General features: G+C 40.2%; 4 protein-coding genes across 9 annotated transcripts in view; 2 read left to right on the top strand and 2 right to left on the bottom strand.

The window, feature by feature from the left end:
• Positions 1–1,840, top strand: part of LOC122618863 (forkhead box protein O) — a 31,207-nt gene extending 29,367 nt beyond the window's left edge. For all 3 annotated transcript variants that reach the window (XM_043795458.1, XM_043795456.1, XM_043795457.1), the window contains exon 11: positions 1,491–1,840. The gene's annotated coding sequence lies outside the window, so the exon portion shown is untranslated. The remainder of the gene's footprint in view (positions 1–1,490) is intronic.
• A 6,121-nt stretch (positions 1,841–7,961) lies between these two features.
• LOC122619987 (ecdysteroid-regulated 16 kDa protein) lies at positions 7,962–10,804 on the top strand. Of its 4 annotated transcripts, none has more exons than XM_043797236.1 (3): positions 7,962–8,068; positions 9,700–9,803; positions 10,189–10,804. In XM_043797236.1, exons 2-3 carry the CDS (start codon positions 9,719–9,721, stop codon positions 10,581–10,583), a joined length of 480 nt encoding a protein of 159 aa, XP_043653171.1. In that variant the 5' UTR covers positions 7,962–8,068; positions 9,700–9,718; the 3' UTR covers positions 10,584–10,804. The 4 variants fall into 4 exon arrangements, with proteins under 4 accessions (XP_043653171.1, XP_043653169.1, XP_043653170.1 ...); XM_043797234.1 differs by lacking the exon at positions 7,962–8,068 and adding an exon at positions 8,730–8,814; XM_043797235.1 differs by lacking the exon at positions 7,962–8,068 and adding an exon at positions 9,163–9,289.
• Positions 10,805–10,944: 140 nt separating this feature from the next.
• LOC122619989 (neuropeptide CCHamide-1) lies at positions 10,945–16,108 on the bottom strand. Its single transcript, XM_043797238.1, has 4 exons — positions 15,874–16,108; positions 11,844–11,879; positions 11,712–11,758; positions 10,945–11,430 (listed from the first exon to the last, which is right to left on the bottom strand). The coding sequence occupies exons 1-4, from the start codon at positions 15,935–15,937 to the stop codon at positions 10,996–10,998; spliced, it is 582 nt and encodes a 193-aa protein (XP_043653173.1). The 5' UTR covers positions 15,938–16,108; the 3' UTR covers positions 10,945–10,995.
• Positions 16,109–16,582: 474 nt separating this feature from the next.
• On the bottom strand, positions 16,583–18,115 carry LOC122621090 (10 kDa heat shock protein, mitochondrial). The gene is made up of 2 exons (XM_043798839.1): positions 17,964–18,115; positions 16,583–17,202 (listed from the first exon to the last, which is right to left on the bottom strand). The coding sequence occupies exon 2, from the start codon at positions 17,195–17,197 to the stop codon at positions 16,889–16,891; it is 309 nt and encodes a 102-aa protein (XP_043654774.1). The 5' UTR covers positions 17,198–17,202; positions 17,964–18,115; the 3' UTR covers positions 16,583–16,888.
• Between the last annotated feature and the right edge of the window lie 1,058 nt (positions 18,116–19,173).

The following is a 19,173-nucleotide window of genomic DNA, read 5'->3' as shown; positions in this document are numbered from 1 at the left end:
TTTAAGCTGCCAACAGCGGCCACAATGATAAGCGAGGCCAGACATACCCTTTCCGACTCTCACACACACACGCAGTGAACAGAAGGACCTGTTCGGAAAGGTCCTTGTGGCAACAAACCGCATTTACACTCACTTAACTCAACACGATGCGGAGGTCGCTTTCCATGGCATTTCACTCCGACCCAGAGAAGGGAAAACAATTGCCAGGAAGCGAGCGAAAAGGGCTTGTGTACAAGCTGCTTTAGGTCCTTAAGGACCCTCACCCACACACACACACACACAAACACACACTCGCACGCACGCTCAAACAAATAAAGCTCTGCGAGCGATTTAAACACTTGTTGCATGGACAAAGGATAATGACGTGACAGGAGCTAGGACTCCTCTTTCAGCAGCACCCACAAACTCAGTCACCTTACGGTGCACAGAGACATATTCTGCAGCCAAATGTTAACTACAATGTTAGTTAATATTAGTTAATTATTTATAACAGAATACTTTTTACAGCTTATCAGCTTTTTCAATGCTCGGTGGACAAGTCAAAATTAATACGCAATGGTATTTTATGCAAAGTGGCATTTAAAATTTATTTTGCTCTGTGTAAGCTATAAAGCAAACAGGCAGCGCGTTTTGTAATAAACTGCAAGACAGCCGGAAGAAATGGTCGCAGTAACCGGAAAAGGGCAGAGGCGACAAGGACACCTGGTGGCTTCCCGTCCGTCCTGGCACTTCCTCCAATCCGTCCGTGAAAGGCACAGCAAATATGCTGCAGGATGGTGTGGCACATCTAATCCCAGGCCTTGGCATACAGTCAATCACACACTCAGCCACAGTCACACACAAAATTTAATGCCTCCAAGGAGTGGCGGTCATAAAGCGCTCATAAGTAGGCTTCACACTTTCCTTGCGCAGTTTCTGGTCCTCCGGGTGTCGCATAAAATTCAATTGCAGGCCATAAAAACTGCGCGTGATCTACATACACAATACTACTATAATTTAAAGCTGTAACTAATAAAATTGTCAGCGATAAGCGAGAAGCTTTGATTTTTATGGTTCCTTCGAGCGACAGAAATTTGCCAGCAAAAGGGAATTTATTGGGGGGGCTGATGCTAAAATCTTATTTTAAATGTTTAGCGCCGTCGTTTTTATGGCATAATTCTGGCCGTTTGTAGTTTGTCCTTTGTGGAAATTTGCATAAAAATTGCCAGATTCGCAGAAGGGGCAAGTGTCGAGTGTTCTATCTCCCTCCCATCAGCCAGCTTATGAATATTTCTGTCAAGTGTCAAAAGCTATTAGACCCACAAAAAAAAATCCCTGCATAAATTAGCCACTTGGGAGGGAGGCTGTCTTGGTCAATGTCGGAACATTGTGATTGTCCTTTCATGAAGTGTTGATGTGGGGCTGAATTGCTCAATATGGGGATGCTTGCTCTTGGATTTCATATTATAAACTGACTTACTAAACTTTTGGCGTTTCTTGTCTCGTTTCAGGATAAATCTGGTCGCTTCTAATCTAACATACATACAATACATATACATAGATATATAACTACAAATATATAGTTATGCATTACACATAGAAAAGAAGCATACAAATAATACCAATTAATCACCAATAATTAGATGCTACAATTTGTGAAATTCTCTGAGTGGCAGAAAGTGGAAAAAACATCTTTGGCCGCCATTAATAAAGGGAAATTTAAATTGAATTAAAAACAACACGGTTTAGTTATTAGGTTCAACTTTGTACATATTAATTTTAATAACCTTGACGTAATGAAACCCACAAATAATAATACTTCTACTGATAATAAACAACAAGAAACAGCGTAAAACGTAAACTAAATGTTCGATAACTAAATGGAAAAATATTTGCTAGCCAGCAGCCATTGAGGAAAATGAAAACAAGAAAATGGCAACGGAAAACGAAAACAAAAACAAAAGAAATTAGCACAATTATGTAATAATTAATGCTTAATTAATGTATTTAATTGAAGGTCTAATTGTAATTGTACATTTTTTTCTATAAAGAGCAAAGAAAACCCTTAAAGAAGAATACCACTTGTGTAAAAATTATGCTTAAGATTCGCAATGATATACGTAATAATTTCTCCGATTAGTTAGCACACACCTGATCAGCTCGGCTTATAAAATAAATCCCTTTGTTACATAAATATGCCAACATCCATATGTAGATCGTAGACCTATGACAAAGAATCGCGTGTAATACAATTAATTTCAAATATTAGTAAATGTAAATGTTGATAGGCAAAAGAGAAATACAAAATTATAACAAAATACCCACAAAACTCAAAAACCAGGCAGAACTAAAAGCATAAAGTAGAAAGCAAATACATGCGCATCATTGTGTACTATTATGGGCTAAATGTTAATTATTAACTAGATTGTACAATTCAAATGTAGTTCATACTATTTAAAATGCAAAAACGGAGTGAAGATGAATAAACTGATGATTCAATATAAGAATGAAAAGCTTCATGTTTTTATGAGGGCTTAAATGGGCTGTTGAAGCAAAAAAAATGGAAATGACCACTATGGCTTTCACTCAATTGAATAGATCCACCTTGACCAATAATAGACAGAGTGAGCCGCAGCAGGACATATTAAATAATTTCGAGACGCTCTAAATTCAGTACGAAGTAGCAATCAAAATGTTGGGACTTCTCCAGACTCCAGATCGAAGTGATCTTTCTTTGGATAGACCTGATAGGATTTCCAATATAATATCTAATTGGCGTATTAAATTCAGCGGGTCAGCCAACGACATTGCCATTGAGGATTTTATTTACCGTGTAAATTGAGAAGACTTCTTGGTATGACTGGTTGGTACCAGCGATTCATATCCATCCATTTTCCATCTTACAGAGTTATTGCGTGGCAAAACCTTAAGTTGGAATGATCAGGCTCAAGAAGCTTTTGATAATATCAAAGACAAGTTATGCTCTGCTCCTTGTCTCATTCACCCCAATTATGACAAACCATTTATTCTGCAAACCATTTATTCACTACATGGAGAGGGTGCAGTTCTAGCTCAATGCGATGATTTTGGTTGTGTCTAAGAAGCTGAACAAAGCCCAACGTAACTATACGGTTACAGAACTCGAATGCATGGCAGTAGTTCTGGCAATTAAGAAGTTTATTATGTAGATTGACGGTCATAGTTTTAAGGTAGTCACGGATCCCTCAAGTCTTCGATGGCTAAAGAACCAATCAGATCTAAGCGGTAGATTGGCAAGATGGGCAATAAAACTTCAAGGTTATTCCTTCGAAATCGAACATCGCAAGGGAACCGAAAATGTGGTTGCGGATGCTCTGTTCTCGGATATTCTGCTCTCAGAGATAAATTCGTGTCTCTAAAATTACCTGATTTTCAAGTCATTGATGATTATATGTATCATCGTGCAACATTCTCCATTTGTACTGACGTTTTACCAGACGATTGCTGGAAATTGCTTGTACCTGAGTCGTTGCGTCAAAGCGTAATAAGTTCGGCTCATGATCAACCCACATCTGTTCATTGTGGGATGGCTAAATGTTTAGAGCGCATAAGACGGCGTTTCTATTGGCCAAACATGGTTATTAACGTTCGTGATTACATTCGAAATTGCGAGACGTGCCAGACCACTAAATATCCCAACCGTTCTTTAAAACCACCAATGGGAGCACAAGTGCAAAGCGATAGAATTTTCCAAAGACTTTATCTTGATTTTATCGGCCCATTTCCTCGATCCAAATCCGACAGCATTGGTATATTGATTATTCTGGATCACTTTTCCAAATTTAGTTTTTTTAAAAGCTGTGAAAAAGTTCAACACTAAAGTGATCATCAATATATTGCGGGATGAAATATTCTCATGCTTTGGTATTCTCGAAACAGTTGTGAGTGACAACGGAACTCAATTTAAAAGCAGTGATCTCTCTGACTTTCTTTCGAAATATGGCATTCGTCATATGTTTACTGGTGCATATGCTCTACAATCCAACGGAGCTGAGAGAGTTAACCGTTCTATTGCTGCTTTAAAAGCTTCCATTCGCTCCGACCAACGCGAATGGACGTATACCTCAGTAGCATTAACTGTTCCCTACGTAACTGGATTCACCAATCCATTGGTATTTCGCCTTTTCATGTTGTTTTCGGTCAACACATGATATACTTTACTCGCAGAAGGTGACGTAAAATTGTCAAGGACTGGCGAATTTCAAGGAATTCGCTCCAACATTGCCAAACATTTGAATAAGGCTTATGAGACAAACCAGAAGTCTTGCAATCTCCGAGCAAGACCCCGTACTAAGTAATGCAGCGAATAGTTTTAACGACTAGTCACAGGGACTAAAAAGTAAATCTGTGGTTGTGGGAGTCGAGTCAGGATGGCAACCCAATAGGAGTTATCGCATTCATTTGGCAACGAACCATCATAGCCAAGTTCAGATCCTGGCAAAATTGAATATTGCCCCATAAAATATCGAAAAAAAACCCCGAACTGGATCTTGGCAAGCTACTGTTACACTCGATCTTTATACTTCCGTCCTTTTTCTTGGAATGATAAAGTGATCGAGTGCAGTTCAACTTTTCGAAGCGTCCCCAAATTAGTGGCAAGCATCGTGTTGACTGGAGAAGTGTTTTTTTTTAAGGCAAATACTGCCAATCGTTACTTTAAATCGTGCTTTAAATCAATTGGTAAGCTTTCGAGTGCGTTCGAGTAGCGTATGCTGCCCATCCCACCATTTGAAGGTAGAAGTCTTAATGGCCGCGTTGCCTAAGCGGCTTACACTGTTTTTCGGCCTCAACTTTTGACCACGTGTGTTGTCTGTGGCTTCATCGATCGCAGCATGATCCACGTCTGCGTGCAACCGGAGCACGCACCGCGTGCAGCGGCAAGCTGTGCTTTCTCCTTTCTGCTGCCAATCCTTAACTTATCTTCCTTAATCGTCCTTAACTAATCTTCATCGCCGAAAGCGAGGATCAGATCGCCGTGCATTCATTACGGCTTCTTCTAGGTGCACACATCGGCTTGGTGTGCATATTTTCTTCGCCTTCACCGCGCACATACAACTGGTGTGCTGTCCCTGTCGCACACATCGAATAGGCATGGCTTCTGCTTCTATTGTCGATTCATGTTGCAACGCCACTTTTAAAAATGTTGATATTTTTTTACATTTTTGTTAGTCTTGTAAATTTTTTCTCCATTTGCCAAGCTCACAAACCGCCAAAAACTGTCAGTGTGGAAATTTCTCCTTTGCACTTCCACCAGCTGAGTAACGGGTATCAGATAGTCGGGGAACTCGACTATAGCGTTCTCTCTTGTTTTTATTACACTGTGTAAAAATTAGAAATGCCACGCACTGATGAGAATGATAAGCTTACATTTTAAGCTTAAACTCGTACTATTAGGTAGGAAATGCTTTCTACGTTTTAAGTCCTTGTTGACACTTTACATACGGAACGAGCATCTATTGGGAAGGGATCGGTTTATGTTCGCCAAACTCGGAAGTCGAAGCTATAACAATTATTTCCTTTTTGAAAACTTACAATTTTCATTATTTAAAGAACGCAACCCGATTTTCTTCCTTGCCTAACATTAAATATCAAAAGTACTTAAAACTAAACGTTTTTATGATCCTTTAACACTAAAAAACTAAAAACACTTAAACTGAAAAAGAATAAAAAATTTTCCCATTGTTTTTTCATAGGGAGTTACTTTTCAGTGCACTCAAATATTTTGCAAGCACTCACTGCTAGGTGGAGCCTCATTGTACATTTACATTTGACATTCAGTATATGTTCAGTATTTGAAAGTTCAGATTCACACTTCGTCGACGTTAAGCGAAGTCGACGTTTAGCGACGTCGACATTCGGTTGAATGTCGACGAAAAGATGAACCTCAATCCTGGTTGAGCATCGAACAACGCTTGCATATAGTGAAATTTTATTTTGAAAATAATGGTCCTGTGCGGAATACCTATCGCACACAATTTCAATGCACAATTAATTGTTTATATCTACGAAGATAAAATGGGTCGTGGAAAAACATTAACTTCCGAGGAGAAGGGCAAAATATTGGCATATCGAAACAGCAATTTGTCAACCAGGCAAATTGCCAAAAAAATCTCACGAAGTCAGTCAGTTGTATGTCATTTCTTAAACAATCCATCAAATTATGGAAATAATATATAAACTCCGAATAGACAAGACGCCTTGTGAAAACCGAAGAATTCTGCAAGAGGCCTCAAAATCAAAATGCTCTGCGGTGAATATTAGGTCAAAACTGGGAGTTAAAGCCAGTATATCTACTGTACGCCGAGTTATAAGAAGTGCTAAACACCTCAAGAGATTAAAACTAAAGAAAAAACCACCGTTAAACAAACAAACGTTAATCATATGGCATGGACGACCAAATCGTATAAAACAGTTTTTTCGGACGAAAAACGCTTCAATTTGAATGGACCAGATGGTTTCAACTATTACTTTCCTGACATAAGAAAGGAAGACCTCCATTTGACCCGTGACCAACGTCGTCGTGAGGGTGGCATAATGGTGTGGGGTGCCATCTCTACATGGAACTTTTCCAAAAGGCTTTTCCTCAGTTTACTAACATTTTTGGATCGTTATCTTGGACGTTCCAACAAGATAATGCCCCAATACACAACGCTCGAGTGGTAAAGAAGTGGATGGCCGATCAAAATGTACCTTTGATGAAGTGGCCGCCATTCTCTCCTGATTTAATCATTATTGAGAAGGAGGACAACAATTTGAAGATATCGAATCGTTAAAAAATGCTATCAAACACGTATGGACCGAAATATCATCGAAGTATGTGAAGTCACTTTACGATTCATTGCCCAGCAGAATTTATGAAGTTATTTCTAATAAAGGTGGTTACACACATTATTAGTTTAGTCTTAAATAATATTAAATCGCCAATTTATATGGCATTTTTGAAAAGAAATTTCATTTAAATTAGTTTTAGGCCTGAGTCTATTTCATTGACCGATAAAAAATGTTATATTTTTACGTTACAAACACATAACCAAATAAAGGAAAAAAACCTGCAGCTATAGACGGCTATATACTTGTTTTTTCGTTTAATATTTAAGTCCTTAATAATAAAAAAAAATTGTTTTTTAAGATTTATTATTATTTGGATTTTGCTAACACAATTAAAAAACATGAGTTTATTTCATTGATCGCGAGTGTTGCAAGCCCTCATTATACTTTTACGTTTGACATTTAATATACATCTTACATCGCATAAACGACGCTAGGTGTCGCACCGAAAAAGTACTTTGCAATCGCAGAAAAAATGAAATTGCACTATGTAGTGTAGATGTACATATATTGAATGTCAAATGTAAATGTAGAATGAGGCTCCACCTAGCAGTGAGTGCTTGCAACATATTTGAGTGCACTGAAAAGTAACTCCCTATAAAAAAACATGGGAAAATTGTTTATTCTTTTTCAGTTTAAGTGTTTTTAGTTTTTTAGTGTTAAAGGATCATAAAAACGTTTAGTTTTAAGTACTTTTGATATTTAATGTTAGGCAAGGAAGAGAACATCCGGTGGCGTTTTTTAAATAATGAAAATTGTAAGTTTTCGAAAAGGAAGTCGAAGCTATTACAATTACAATAGCTTCGACTTCCGAGTTTGGCGAACAAATAATCGACACTTCCCCAATATTAGCCACTTCCAGCTCGTTCCGTATGTGAAGTGTCAACAAAGACTAAAAACGTAGTAAGCATTTCCTAACTAATAGTACGAGTTTCCTTTACTTTCCTCTCGATTCCGATGGAGCGGCGCAACTGATTGAACGTTGACCGCTCGAAGCACTAGAGCAGTATACCTACTCCACAAAAGGCCGGAAACTTTCAATTCTGCAGCATTGTGTAAAGTTTTTCAGGCCAGACAAACCGGCCAGTTCAGTGGGATTTTTATCTATTTGGGCGCAGCTTTCGGTTTCGATACCTGTCAGTTGCATTTCAAGCTTCAAGCGTTGCAGTTGCGCGTTGAAACATTAAACTAAAAAAGTTGTTACGTAAGAAAGGGATAAAATGTAAGCTTATCATTCTCATCAGTGCGTGGCATTTAACAGTGTAATAAAAAAAATGTGAAATATCACTCTTAAAAAAGCATTCAGTAAAGAGCAACTATTAATATGGATTTGCTTGTCTCCATCTAAACTATCAATACTTTTTTATATGTGTACTCAGACACAATTCCGTATAGTACTGGATTTCGATTTCAATTCGTTTCATTTTGTTGTGTTCTCGTCTTCGTTGGAAGCTCGACTTTCTAAATGCTAATTGGAATGAACTTAAAAGTGGGCGCGTTACACTCCACAAGTCATCAACTTCCTGGATTGTCTGAACAAAGGGTTCGCGTTGATAATTCTTAAACAGCTTAACTAAATTGATGCGATTACTCACAAGTCGTGGGTGAGGTGCCTTGCATATCTAATGAGACGACAATTTCGGTTTAGCGATCTATTGACAGGGCTTGTCTACGATATCGTATCACAATTCGATCTTAGACAGCATTCGTTTGTTATATGGCAGCAGGTTTGTCTATATGTGTGTTCATATGAATGCAATTTGCATTTTAAGCACTCTTGTTTGTTTGGGCCACACAAAAATGATTTGCAAAACTTTTTATGGGTTCCAGACTTCGCGGTTATTTGATCATTCGGCTTAAAGCAGCCAGTGAATTCGCACCTTCGTTGGCCTCTGGCGAAAAATGGTCAAATCTAAGGTCGAAATTGTGCGAGAGATGTGTGTTTACACTGCTGAGACTAAGTGTCAGGTATTTTTTCTCGGAAAATATTATAGGGAATATAGTGATAGGGAATCAAATGATGGTTCACATTTGGTAGATCAATAAAAATCAAGATTTCGGGCCAGTTTTCCCTTCAATTCAGGTTATTTTTATAGACGTCAAGTATATAGCAGGTTTTACTTTCCTTCTAAGGCCTGGAGGTAAACAAAAACATTGACATGTAAACATTAATGGGTATGGCCTATAATCGTTAATAGTCTTCATTTCTTAATGTAATTAAGCGCTTCGCACGCCGTACAGGCGAAGAAACCAGGCAGTACTCAATTAAGCCTGTGATTCAGCACTCGGCGTTGATTTTATATATATAAAATGAACATGCGACGAAATCAGTGGCTCAGTTGCTGATCGTCGTTCATAGCTTAAAGTACTAGCTCCCGAGAGCTCCGTGTTGAAAACCTAGAAGCTAACCACTTGAAATTGACAGCAATTGCCGGGAAAACTGGTAAATTAGCATATACGTAGGAGTTTTCCAGAATGATTGACTCTAATAAGGCAGCAAACAGAAACACAATTTAGTGCATTTATAAATATTAAATGTAAAGTACGTGCAAGCCATTTGGCATCCAACTGTAAGATTTGTATCTCAAACAAAAGTCGCCTTGTGCTGTCCAAGTTGTAAGTGCCGACTTTACGTTGTTTTGTGATATTCGTGAGATGATTTGTAGTCAAGGTCGCTCTTTCGGATTTTATTTTTTGCTTCAACTGGCCCAACTGCAACCGGTTTTTGGCCATTACCACTCGAGTGTGTTATCAAACAGGCCAAAGCTCTCGAACTCGGCCGGCCGGGTCCAATTTAGTTGACCAGCAATTAGCGACCTCTCGTTAAATTCGTCTAACTTTTCTTACAATTAGCCATATCCACATCATCAGAATGAAGCTGAGCTCGGGATTCTTTCTGATCTTTGCCGCTTTGATCGGCTTCACGTCGTCCACGGATGTCAGTCCTTGCCCGAAATGTAAGTAAAAACAGGATATTAAATATTAAAAACCCACAGCATAATTAAAATGTCAATGAACTGTAATAAAGTAGGCCACACTTTTGCCTTACCCAAGTTAAAGCTTTGAAAGTGAATCGTCGCTTAATTTATAAAAAATCTATATGAAGATAAGCTCTGTCGCAAACAATTGATAGTAACATAGTGACATTCGTTCTGGGTTTTTAATGGAGTTCGTTTATTACTTTTATTTTTATTAAATGTATATTATAAATTATACCTTTATTAAAGATTTTTTTTAACTAAGACATACGCAGTGTTGTTAATAGTCGAAAGAAACTCGAAATTTTTGTGTTATTGATTGTTTATTTATTTTGTATTTTGTATTAATCTTCTTTTGTCTCAGCTAAATCCAAGGCCCTAGGTGCCGGAGAAGTGTCCATTTCCAATTGCCCCAAGAGCAAGTGCATCCTGAAGCGCAACACGGAGGCCAGCATTCAGATGAAGATCCGGCCGGAGCGCGACTTCCAGGAGCTGACCTCCGACATCCAGGGCATTATCCTGGACGTGCCGCTGCCGTTCCCAGGATACTACGGCACCAGTGCCTGTCCGCACATCTACGACGAGGCCGGCGAGAAGAAGGTGGGCTGCCCACTGAAGGCCGGCCAGGTGTACACCTACAAGAACAGCTTCAAGATCCTGCCCGTCTACCCAACCGTCAGCCTGGAGATCCACTGGGGACTGGGCGATAAGCAAGGGGATGCGGCCTGCTTCCAGATACCCGCCAAAATCAAGGCTTGAAATGCAAACACAGACGAGTGCACTCAATGTTAGCTTTTATTAGTGGTAATGCTTAAGATCGTATCTGCATATGCTTAGTTAGTTAGGGATTAAGTACGGTTAAGTGAACGAAAACGAAGCAGGCCATTATTGCGGCATCCAGCCAGTGACGCAATATGGCCAAAAAGGATTCCACTGATCGGCTCAGTAAGTCTAATAATAAAAAACCACAACGAATTCTACATTTTTAGTGCCTGCTCCGATCTCTTCATCCGACTGCTTTAATTGATTTAAATTTTGTTTTTTAATTGATGCCCGGCATGCAATGATCGCGTGTGATAAATATCTTTTCATTTCGCTTTTCCATTTGTTCTTCTGGCTTAGCTAGCGTGTTATCTGCATAATTTCAATTTGGCAATTGGGTTCGCAAAGTTCACTTCGTGAGCTCGTAGCCCGAGTTCTCATTGTCGGCATCGATCTGAGCCTGCAGTGCCTGCTGCAACTTCCGCCAACTCTCGGCTGCCGCATCGTACTGCCTGCCCCTGCCCCTGCCACGCCCCTGCTGCTGCGGCTGCTGATCCTGCAACTGGCGCAATTGGTAGCGGTGCTGCCGCATCAGCTGCGCCCACTTGAGGCCACCGATTCGCCGATCCTCCGACTTTAGAATGGCTGGAGCTGCCAAGGGCAAGTTGTTGGCACTATTCGTGTTCGTGATGTCATTGCTGTCGTCATCGTTGTTGTTGTTGCTGTCATCATCCTGGTTGTTCTGGTTCTGGTTGTTGTTCTGGTTCTGGTTGTCCTGGTTGTTGTGGTTGTTGTACAGTTGTTCCACCACGCTATCCAACGCATATGAACTTGGCAAGGGCTGCTATTAAAGGTACAACCAAATTGTTAATTATTAATATTGATCACATATTGATAAATCTATTTTGCTTATATCCAGAAATATAAAAAACTGTTTCAAACTACGAAGCGTTATTCGGTAAAGTAATTTTCACTTGAAGACAAACTATTTTGTTGTATTATGAATTTTAAATATTCTGAGCTGTGCATGGCCAACAATTTTAAGATGAAAAATGAGTAGCAGTGGAAAGTAGGAGTAAATTCCTATATACCTAAAGGTCGTTCATATGTCCTTCCTCTACTCACCTGCTTAGCATCTATGACCGCCTTCCCACCGGATCGCTTGCCATGAGCTGTGGAATACATAAATATGAGTCACGACTGCTGGGCCAGTTGTGATGAACTGGTGCCGTCAGAGCTTAACCGGCGAGCACTTACCTCCCCAACAGGAATGTCCGTATTCCAGGCAGGAACCTGAAAGTATGCAACATTTTTTCCAATTTAGTATAAATCATCATCAGTTGGCGCAGCCCTAAGACTTTGTGCGCGTAAATTTGCTAGAAACGCAGCCAGGTGTCAGAAAAGCAACAGCAGCGCAGTTTCGACCACCCAGCGAGCCTAAGCCAGGGCTTTAAAACTTTCTCTTTTTACGGTTCTATAGTAAAAGCTACTTTCTCCAGCATCCCATTAATGCTGCTACTTCGGCTGCTACTTTCCGTGTGAAAAGCACGTGTTTATTGTGTGCTTGGCTGCTAATGTCGCGACCCATGATAAATGCGACCATTATGGAACTCATATGCCAGGTCGGAGTGGGTTGAGTAATGCACTCGGCTGGGGCCCTTGAAGGTGTAGCATTCCTGCATCCTAGTGGCTTTAGTAATTCAACAGCAAAAAGTGGGGAGTTTAATGGTAAATACAACAATAGAATTCTTATTTGAACAAAAATAATGCCTTGCTTAAAACTATAAATATCCATTTTATAACCTTATAAGAACTTTCTCAAATCAAGCATTTATCAAAAATATGTTGTTTACAATAGCCCCTTTAACACTTTACTATTACATAATGCTTGCCAAAAATATAACAAACGCTTGCCCGATGCCTAATCTTCTGCCCTAAAGTTCAGATTTCCCAGCAACCCAGTTGAGCTGCGTATCCTCGTGCAGGTCCAACCTGTGGCTGTGACTGTGACTGTTCATAACGTCCTGGCTTACACAACGTCCTTGATGCCACTCGTGCATTGTGTGCCAAAAAAAAAAAGAACCTGGAAGAGGTGGCGGCGCAGAACTAATCATACAAATGGACGGCAACGCATCACCGTGAAATAGGGAGGAGGACTCAGCTGGGGACAGAGGACATTTGGAAAGGCATGTGAGCACGCTTTGCGCAACTGTCAGTAGCTGGCAGGCGGATCTGCAACAAAGAGCAGGAGTTACGCCAAATAGCAACAAGTTCCATGACGCAGATGGGCCAAAAAGGTCAGGAGGAAGGGCGAAATTGGAGTTTGCATAAGCCAAGATAAATATATATTATACACGCCCGCCTGGCCAGACGATTTCCATCATGCCTGGTGCGGCTGTTGCTACCCTGGCCATATATCAAACCCGTAATCATTTGTCAATTACTTAAACCGTGGATTAATTGTTGCCGGGCAGCCCTGCATATGGAACCCACACTTGTTGACAGCCATGGCGGCCATCAGAGATAGCGATTGCCGACATCGAAGCCTTTTTGGGGTCGCCGCATCGAAGGGCTGTCATTAAACGAATTCCACCCCACTTTAATGGCCCTCTTCAGCGGAATCCCACACCCATTCCACACCCACACCCTTTCCAGTCAGCAGCAGAGATACCTAATTAACTTGACCAGCGCATTTTAATAGCCATATCCTTGATCTTGGCCAGCGTTGGCGTCTCCACTTCTGAATAATGTCTTTTTTTACGACTGAAAGTGCGACGCCATTTAACAGAAAACCCCACTTAATGGAGAATTTTAGCAGCAGTGGGTCAATATCGTTGTGCGGTTATCTAATTGTTGTCTAATTTTTGGGGAATCCCCAGCAGAAAAAATGCATTGGGAAGTGTCATTAAAGGTGTGATTTCATTTCTTAATTGCTTAATAGTCAGATGTTAATTATAATTTCGTGATGACATTGTGAGATATGAACAAAATTTATGCTAGCGAGGAAAATCGCATGCAAATATTAATATAAATAAAATATACCCACGATTTCTATATGAACGCATAAATTATTCGTTTTATCAGCTTTTTGGATATTGATTGAAGAGCAGATTGTTGGTAAAGAAGGCCAAATGCGATGTTATGAATAGAAACCATGAAAACCCGAAAAGTAATTTGTCAAGATAAAATTGCCGTCTACACTCACAAAATAATTGGCCAAATTCCCATTGCTATTCGACCTGAACCTAACCCAATACGCATTTTTCCGCAGCAGGAAGGCTGTGCTTTTGGCCATGGCCAATCTGCATGGCCACCGGGGAGAGCAGGGCAGTATCTATCTATCTAACTGGAGGCGAAACCCACAATTGCAATGCCTGCAGGCGGCACAGCTTGACAGGTTCACACGTTTGGGATGGGTTTGGTTTTGGGTTTTATTTTTCCATTCTTGCTGACGCTCAAACTGCGTGAATTTCCATTGCCACCGTGTCACGAATGCACACAGAAAAATATATGTTAGAAGTGTGCCTTTTTATTTTAGCAATAAACTTTACCAAATATATTTCTACTTTGAGTGTCTTATTTTTCTGTATTCCTAACTAAAACTTAATTTAAAATGAATTTTTATAATCACTAAAAAGTTATTTACGAAGTCAAATGTAAAATGCAGAAATTATTAAAACTCTTAGTTAACGCAGTGAATACGTTAAAATCCTTTATGCCTTAGCCATAGGATCTTGTAACATATTTTCTATCCATGTAATGGTGTTTTGGCCCACGGTTCGGATTAATTTACGATGGCAATCGAAAGCGTTAAAAGCGTGTTGGCAGGGGGGTGTGGGTTCCGATGGTGAAATCGTGAAACCAAGCCCCTGATCTCCCGACCCGCGGTGGAAAGGCCGATTTCCCCGATCCCTGGACTCCACCTGTTAGTCTGCATACGCAGGGGTAAGTGGGTAAGGAAAGTACGTAGAAAAACCCCAAAAAGGGAAGCCGCCGGGCAAGCGAGCAAACAAAGGCGTATCAACAGGAAAATGCGCATAAAACACCAACTGATAAGGCGGATTAGAGGCGTAAATGGAAGAGGGGCTGGGTGAGATCGGAAAATGGGAGCTGGAGTTTACGCGGATGACCATGATATTCATAACACGTATTACCAGTTAGTTAATCAGCTAGTAGTTTGGTATTTTTATGGCTCAGATAGTCACCCGAATTCTTCGAACTGGGTGACTAAGCGAAACATTTAATTTCATCAACGCCTTCTGCCCAAAAGTATGCCACTCAGTGGATTGCTTTGCCTAACTGCAGATTTTTTTAAAGCTAACGATTTTTAACCAGTCACAGAACTAAAGAAAGAAGATATCCATGAAAAGATAAAGTATCTTGGCTGCCTCTTTTGGTCTACAGGAATGCCTGGATGCATTGCAGCATTGGGCTGAGAGCTGGAACAACTCAATGCAAGCCCAAATAGCCTAGTCAGAAAGCGGCAAGTTCCTTGTACTAGTTGTCAATAAGTATTTAAAAAGATAAAACATCGAATATAATTAAAAATTGTTAACTTTATGTGTAATACAATAGTATTACTATGTCCTATTCCTTAAAGATTGTTTAGGCTGCCTGAAGGTAGCAGTACAATAATTTAATTTTACATGTATCCAAACTTTTTAATAAAAAAAAAAAAAAAAAAAAAGCGGCAAGCCTCAATCGACTTACTATAAATTTTAAAGATTTAACAAAAAATTAAAATTGAAAATGAAATAAAAATTGTAATTCTCTCCATTACTTTTAGTTTTAAGTAAGAAACCCGCATTGAAAAATGAAATATTTTAAGCAGATCAAATTAAATTGCCGCATAGGTAACAGTGCGCTGATAAAAAACAACGTCATTAAAAATAAAGGAAAAAATTTAAAACATTTAAATTTCTTGTCATTATTCTTTTTCACCATTTTTGATTTATTCAATAACGTTTATAAATTAAAATTGATAGACATAAACTGGAACTGAAACTTGCAGAATTTTTAAGTTATAGCTATAGTATATATGTATATATCCTAGATATTATTTTATTATTTTAAAGAAAATAGTGAATTATTTTGAGTTGAAAACCCAAGCGATGACTGAAAAGTTTTTTAAACTAATTTAATTGATCACATCTTTTAATAAAGAGGAGAACAATTTAAGATATTATTAATTTCGCTTAAGTGTCCTGATAATTGAACCACCCTTCTAAGAGATCTAACCACTTAAACTTAAATGGTATATATAATAATGCAGAGAATATAATTTTACCTGTCACGAGAGCAAAGAGCGCCACCAACACTACCAAAGTCCAACTGCACTTGCTGTACCACATTTTTCAATAAATTTTATTTCGCAAGCTGCACGCAAATTGTCCGACGTCAGTTATAATTTTCTTTCGAAATTTTCTGTTGGAAACTTTTAGAGAACTTTTCAGAAACCGAACACTTCACCGAGCTGCAGGACGTTCTACTTTCCACTTGCCACTTGTTGATCAGAGTCTGGTGCCAACGCTCTTCGAATTGCCAACAAAGTGCGGTCGGCCAACGGCTTTTATAGCTTAGAAGAACGGTACGCACCGCACATTCACCGTTAGTCCGCCGCAGAGATAACGGGTCAGCCAATACGAACGGTACCGCCGACTGCAGAGCCTCCAGCCCGAAGAAATCCGAACGAAACCGAAGCCATCCATCTGCCAATGAGCTGTTAGACGGAGGAGCCCACGCAACAGGCTGCCGAGTGGGAGTGGGAGTGGGTGGTGGTGTTTGGGAACAGTGGGTGGCAGTATGCGGTGCGGCTTAGTGTGGGAGTAAGAGTTGCATAGAAAGGGGAATACCAAGGAATCGCTCATACTATAGCATACATTCTGAGGCAACTTCACCTTTACTACGCCATGGTACCAAACATGACCTCCCATGGGGAAAATTCATTTTATGGGCAGCATTCAACTACGTTTTTTTACCACAGAGAAATAATCTTGTAATACACAAAACGCACCTGAACAGTGGTTTATTTGGCCTGTCCTTACACGAGTTGGTAGTGTGTATAGTCGCTATAAGAGCAGGCGCGACATGTTTCATAGTCGGATGAAGTGTGTGTGGAGTGTGTGCATTGGTAAGCTACCAAATATAACATTTCATTATAATCATTTAAGTTCGAACGCAATCCGGAAGCAAAATGCAAGTCTACACCGGGGATAAGTGGGGGGATGAGAGTTGGAGGTTGCAGCATACATAGTGTTCGTTTGGGTGTTTACTTTTGGTGTTTGCGGAAAGTGTTGCAGGATCTACTCCAGTTTGGCAAGGATGTCGCTCTCGCGGAACAGGACATACTCGCGCTTGTCGTCCATATCGACCTTGGTGCCCCCGTATTTGGGCAGCAATACGCGGTCGCCCTCCTTGACGCCAACGGACAAGTGTCCAGCTCCAGCAGGATTGCGAGCTCCGGGTCCAACGGCAACCACCAGGCCCTGCATCTCCTTGGGCACCGACTCCTCGGGCAGCAGGATGCCGCCCGCGGTGGTGGTCTTCACCTCGAAGCGTTGGATTAGGATGCGGTCCAGCATGGGAATCACCTTTTTAATAACGTTAGACATCGTCCCTTAAAAAAAGCGAACATTAAACATACAAATAAAATGACGACTTTTCACATTGTGCATTCACTTTTTATACCCGTTACTCGTAGAGTAAAAGGGTATACTAGATTCGTTGAAAAGTATGTAACAGGCAGAAGGAAGCGTTTCCGACCATATAAAGTATATATATTCTTGATCAGGATCAGTAGCCGAGTCGATCTGGCCATGTCCGTCTGTCCGTCCGTCTGTCTGTCCGTCTGTCCGTCTGTCCGTCTGTCCGTCTGTCCGTCTGTCCGTCTGTCTGTCCGTCCGTATGAACGTCGAGATCTCAGGAACTACAAAAGCTAGAAAGTTGAGATTAAGCATACAGACTCCAGGGACATAGACGCAGCGCAAGTTTGTCGATTCATGTTGCCACGCCCACTCTAACGCCCACAAACCGCCTAAAACTGCCACGCCCACTCTTTTGAAAAAGGTTTTGATATTTTTTCATTTTTGTATTAGTCTTGTAAATTTCTATCGATTTGCCAAAAAACTTTTTGCCACGCCCACTATAACGCCCACAAACCGCCAAAAACTGCCACGCCCACACTTTTGAAAAATGTTTTGATATTTTTTCATTTTTGTATTAGTCTTGTAAATTTTTATCGATTTCCCAAAAAACTTTTTGCCACGCCCACTCTAACGCCCACAAACCGCCAAAAACTCTCCTTTGCACTTCCACTAGCTGAGTAACGGGTATCAGATAGTCGGGGAACTCGACTATAGCGTTCTCTCTTGTTTTTACCTTGTTTCTGAGAGTTTTACTATGTTTTTCACTTTATATATATTTATTGTATAATTTTTTTGGTGATTTTAGGAAGAACGATGCTGTCCCTGTACTTTCCAGCTGTAGACTGACTAAAATCAGGTCGAGTCAAACCTAATACGACTTATAGCAAAGTCAAGGCTATAGTGACCTGTTCTAAAATTTGTTTATTCTACGGCCAAGTAAGATCTAACATTTTTTCGCAATAAAACATTTTATTATTGCCAAACAAGAACTCACACTTTTTCGTAATTAAAACAAGAGAGAACGCTATAGTCGAGTTCCCCGACTATCTGATACCCGTTACTCAGCTAGTGGAAGTGCAAAGGAGAGTTTTTGGCGGTTTGTGGGCGTTAGAGTGGGCGTGGCAAAAAGTTTTTTGGGAAATCGATAAAAATTTACAAGACTAATACAAAAATGAAAAAATATCAAAACATTTTTCAAAAGTGTGGGCGTGGCAGTTTTTGGCGGTTTGTGGGCGTTATAGTGGGCGTGGCAAAAAGTTTTTTGGCAAATCGATAGAAATTTACAAGACTAATACAAAAATGAAAAAATATCAAAACCTTTTTCAAAAGAGTGGGCGTGGCAGTTTTAGGCGGTTTGTGGGCGTTAGAGTGGGCGTGGCAACATGAATCGACAAACTTGCGCTGCGTCTATGTCCCTGGAGTCTGTATGCTTAATCTCAACTTTCTAGCTTTTGTAGTTCCTGAGATCTCGACGTTCATACGGACGGACAGACAGACGGACAGACGGACAGACGGACAGACGGACAGACGGACAGACAGACGGACGGACAGACGGACATGGCCAGATCGACTCGGCTACTGATCCTGATCAAGAATATATATACTTTATATGGTCGGAAACGCTTCCTTCTGCCTGTTACATACTTTTCAACGAATCTAGTATACCCTTTTACTCTACGAGTAACGGGTATAATTATAAATCGTTAGATCTACATAATAGAATATATCTTACAAATTGAAGACTTGTACACTTACGGGCAATAATTAAATGTTCTAATTATATACAAACCAGCAGACATGTATGAATATAACAAATGTTTGCCAAGCAAACGCATACATCTAAACAGGTTGACGATAGCACCGCGTATGCTTATTTCTGATGTTTTTCTCGTCTAGCCGGCTTAAATTAACCTCAGCACGTGAATCGCGAGTCGTGACCGTCA

The sequence above is a fragment of the Drosophila teissieri genome, chromosome 3R, assembly GCF_016746235.2.
Source record: "Drosophila teissieri strain GT53w chromosome 3R, Prin_Dtei_1.1, whole genome shotgun sequence".
In the NCBI taxonomy this organism is placed as follows: domain Eukaryota; kingdom Metazoa; phylum Arthropoda; class Insecta; order Diptera; family Drosophilidae; genus Drosophila; species Drosophila teissieri.
Note: the sequence above shows the minus strand (reverse complement) of the source record. Positions and strands in the feature narration are given on the sequence as shown.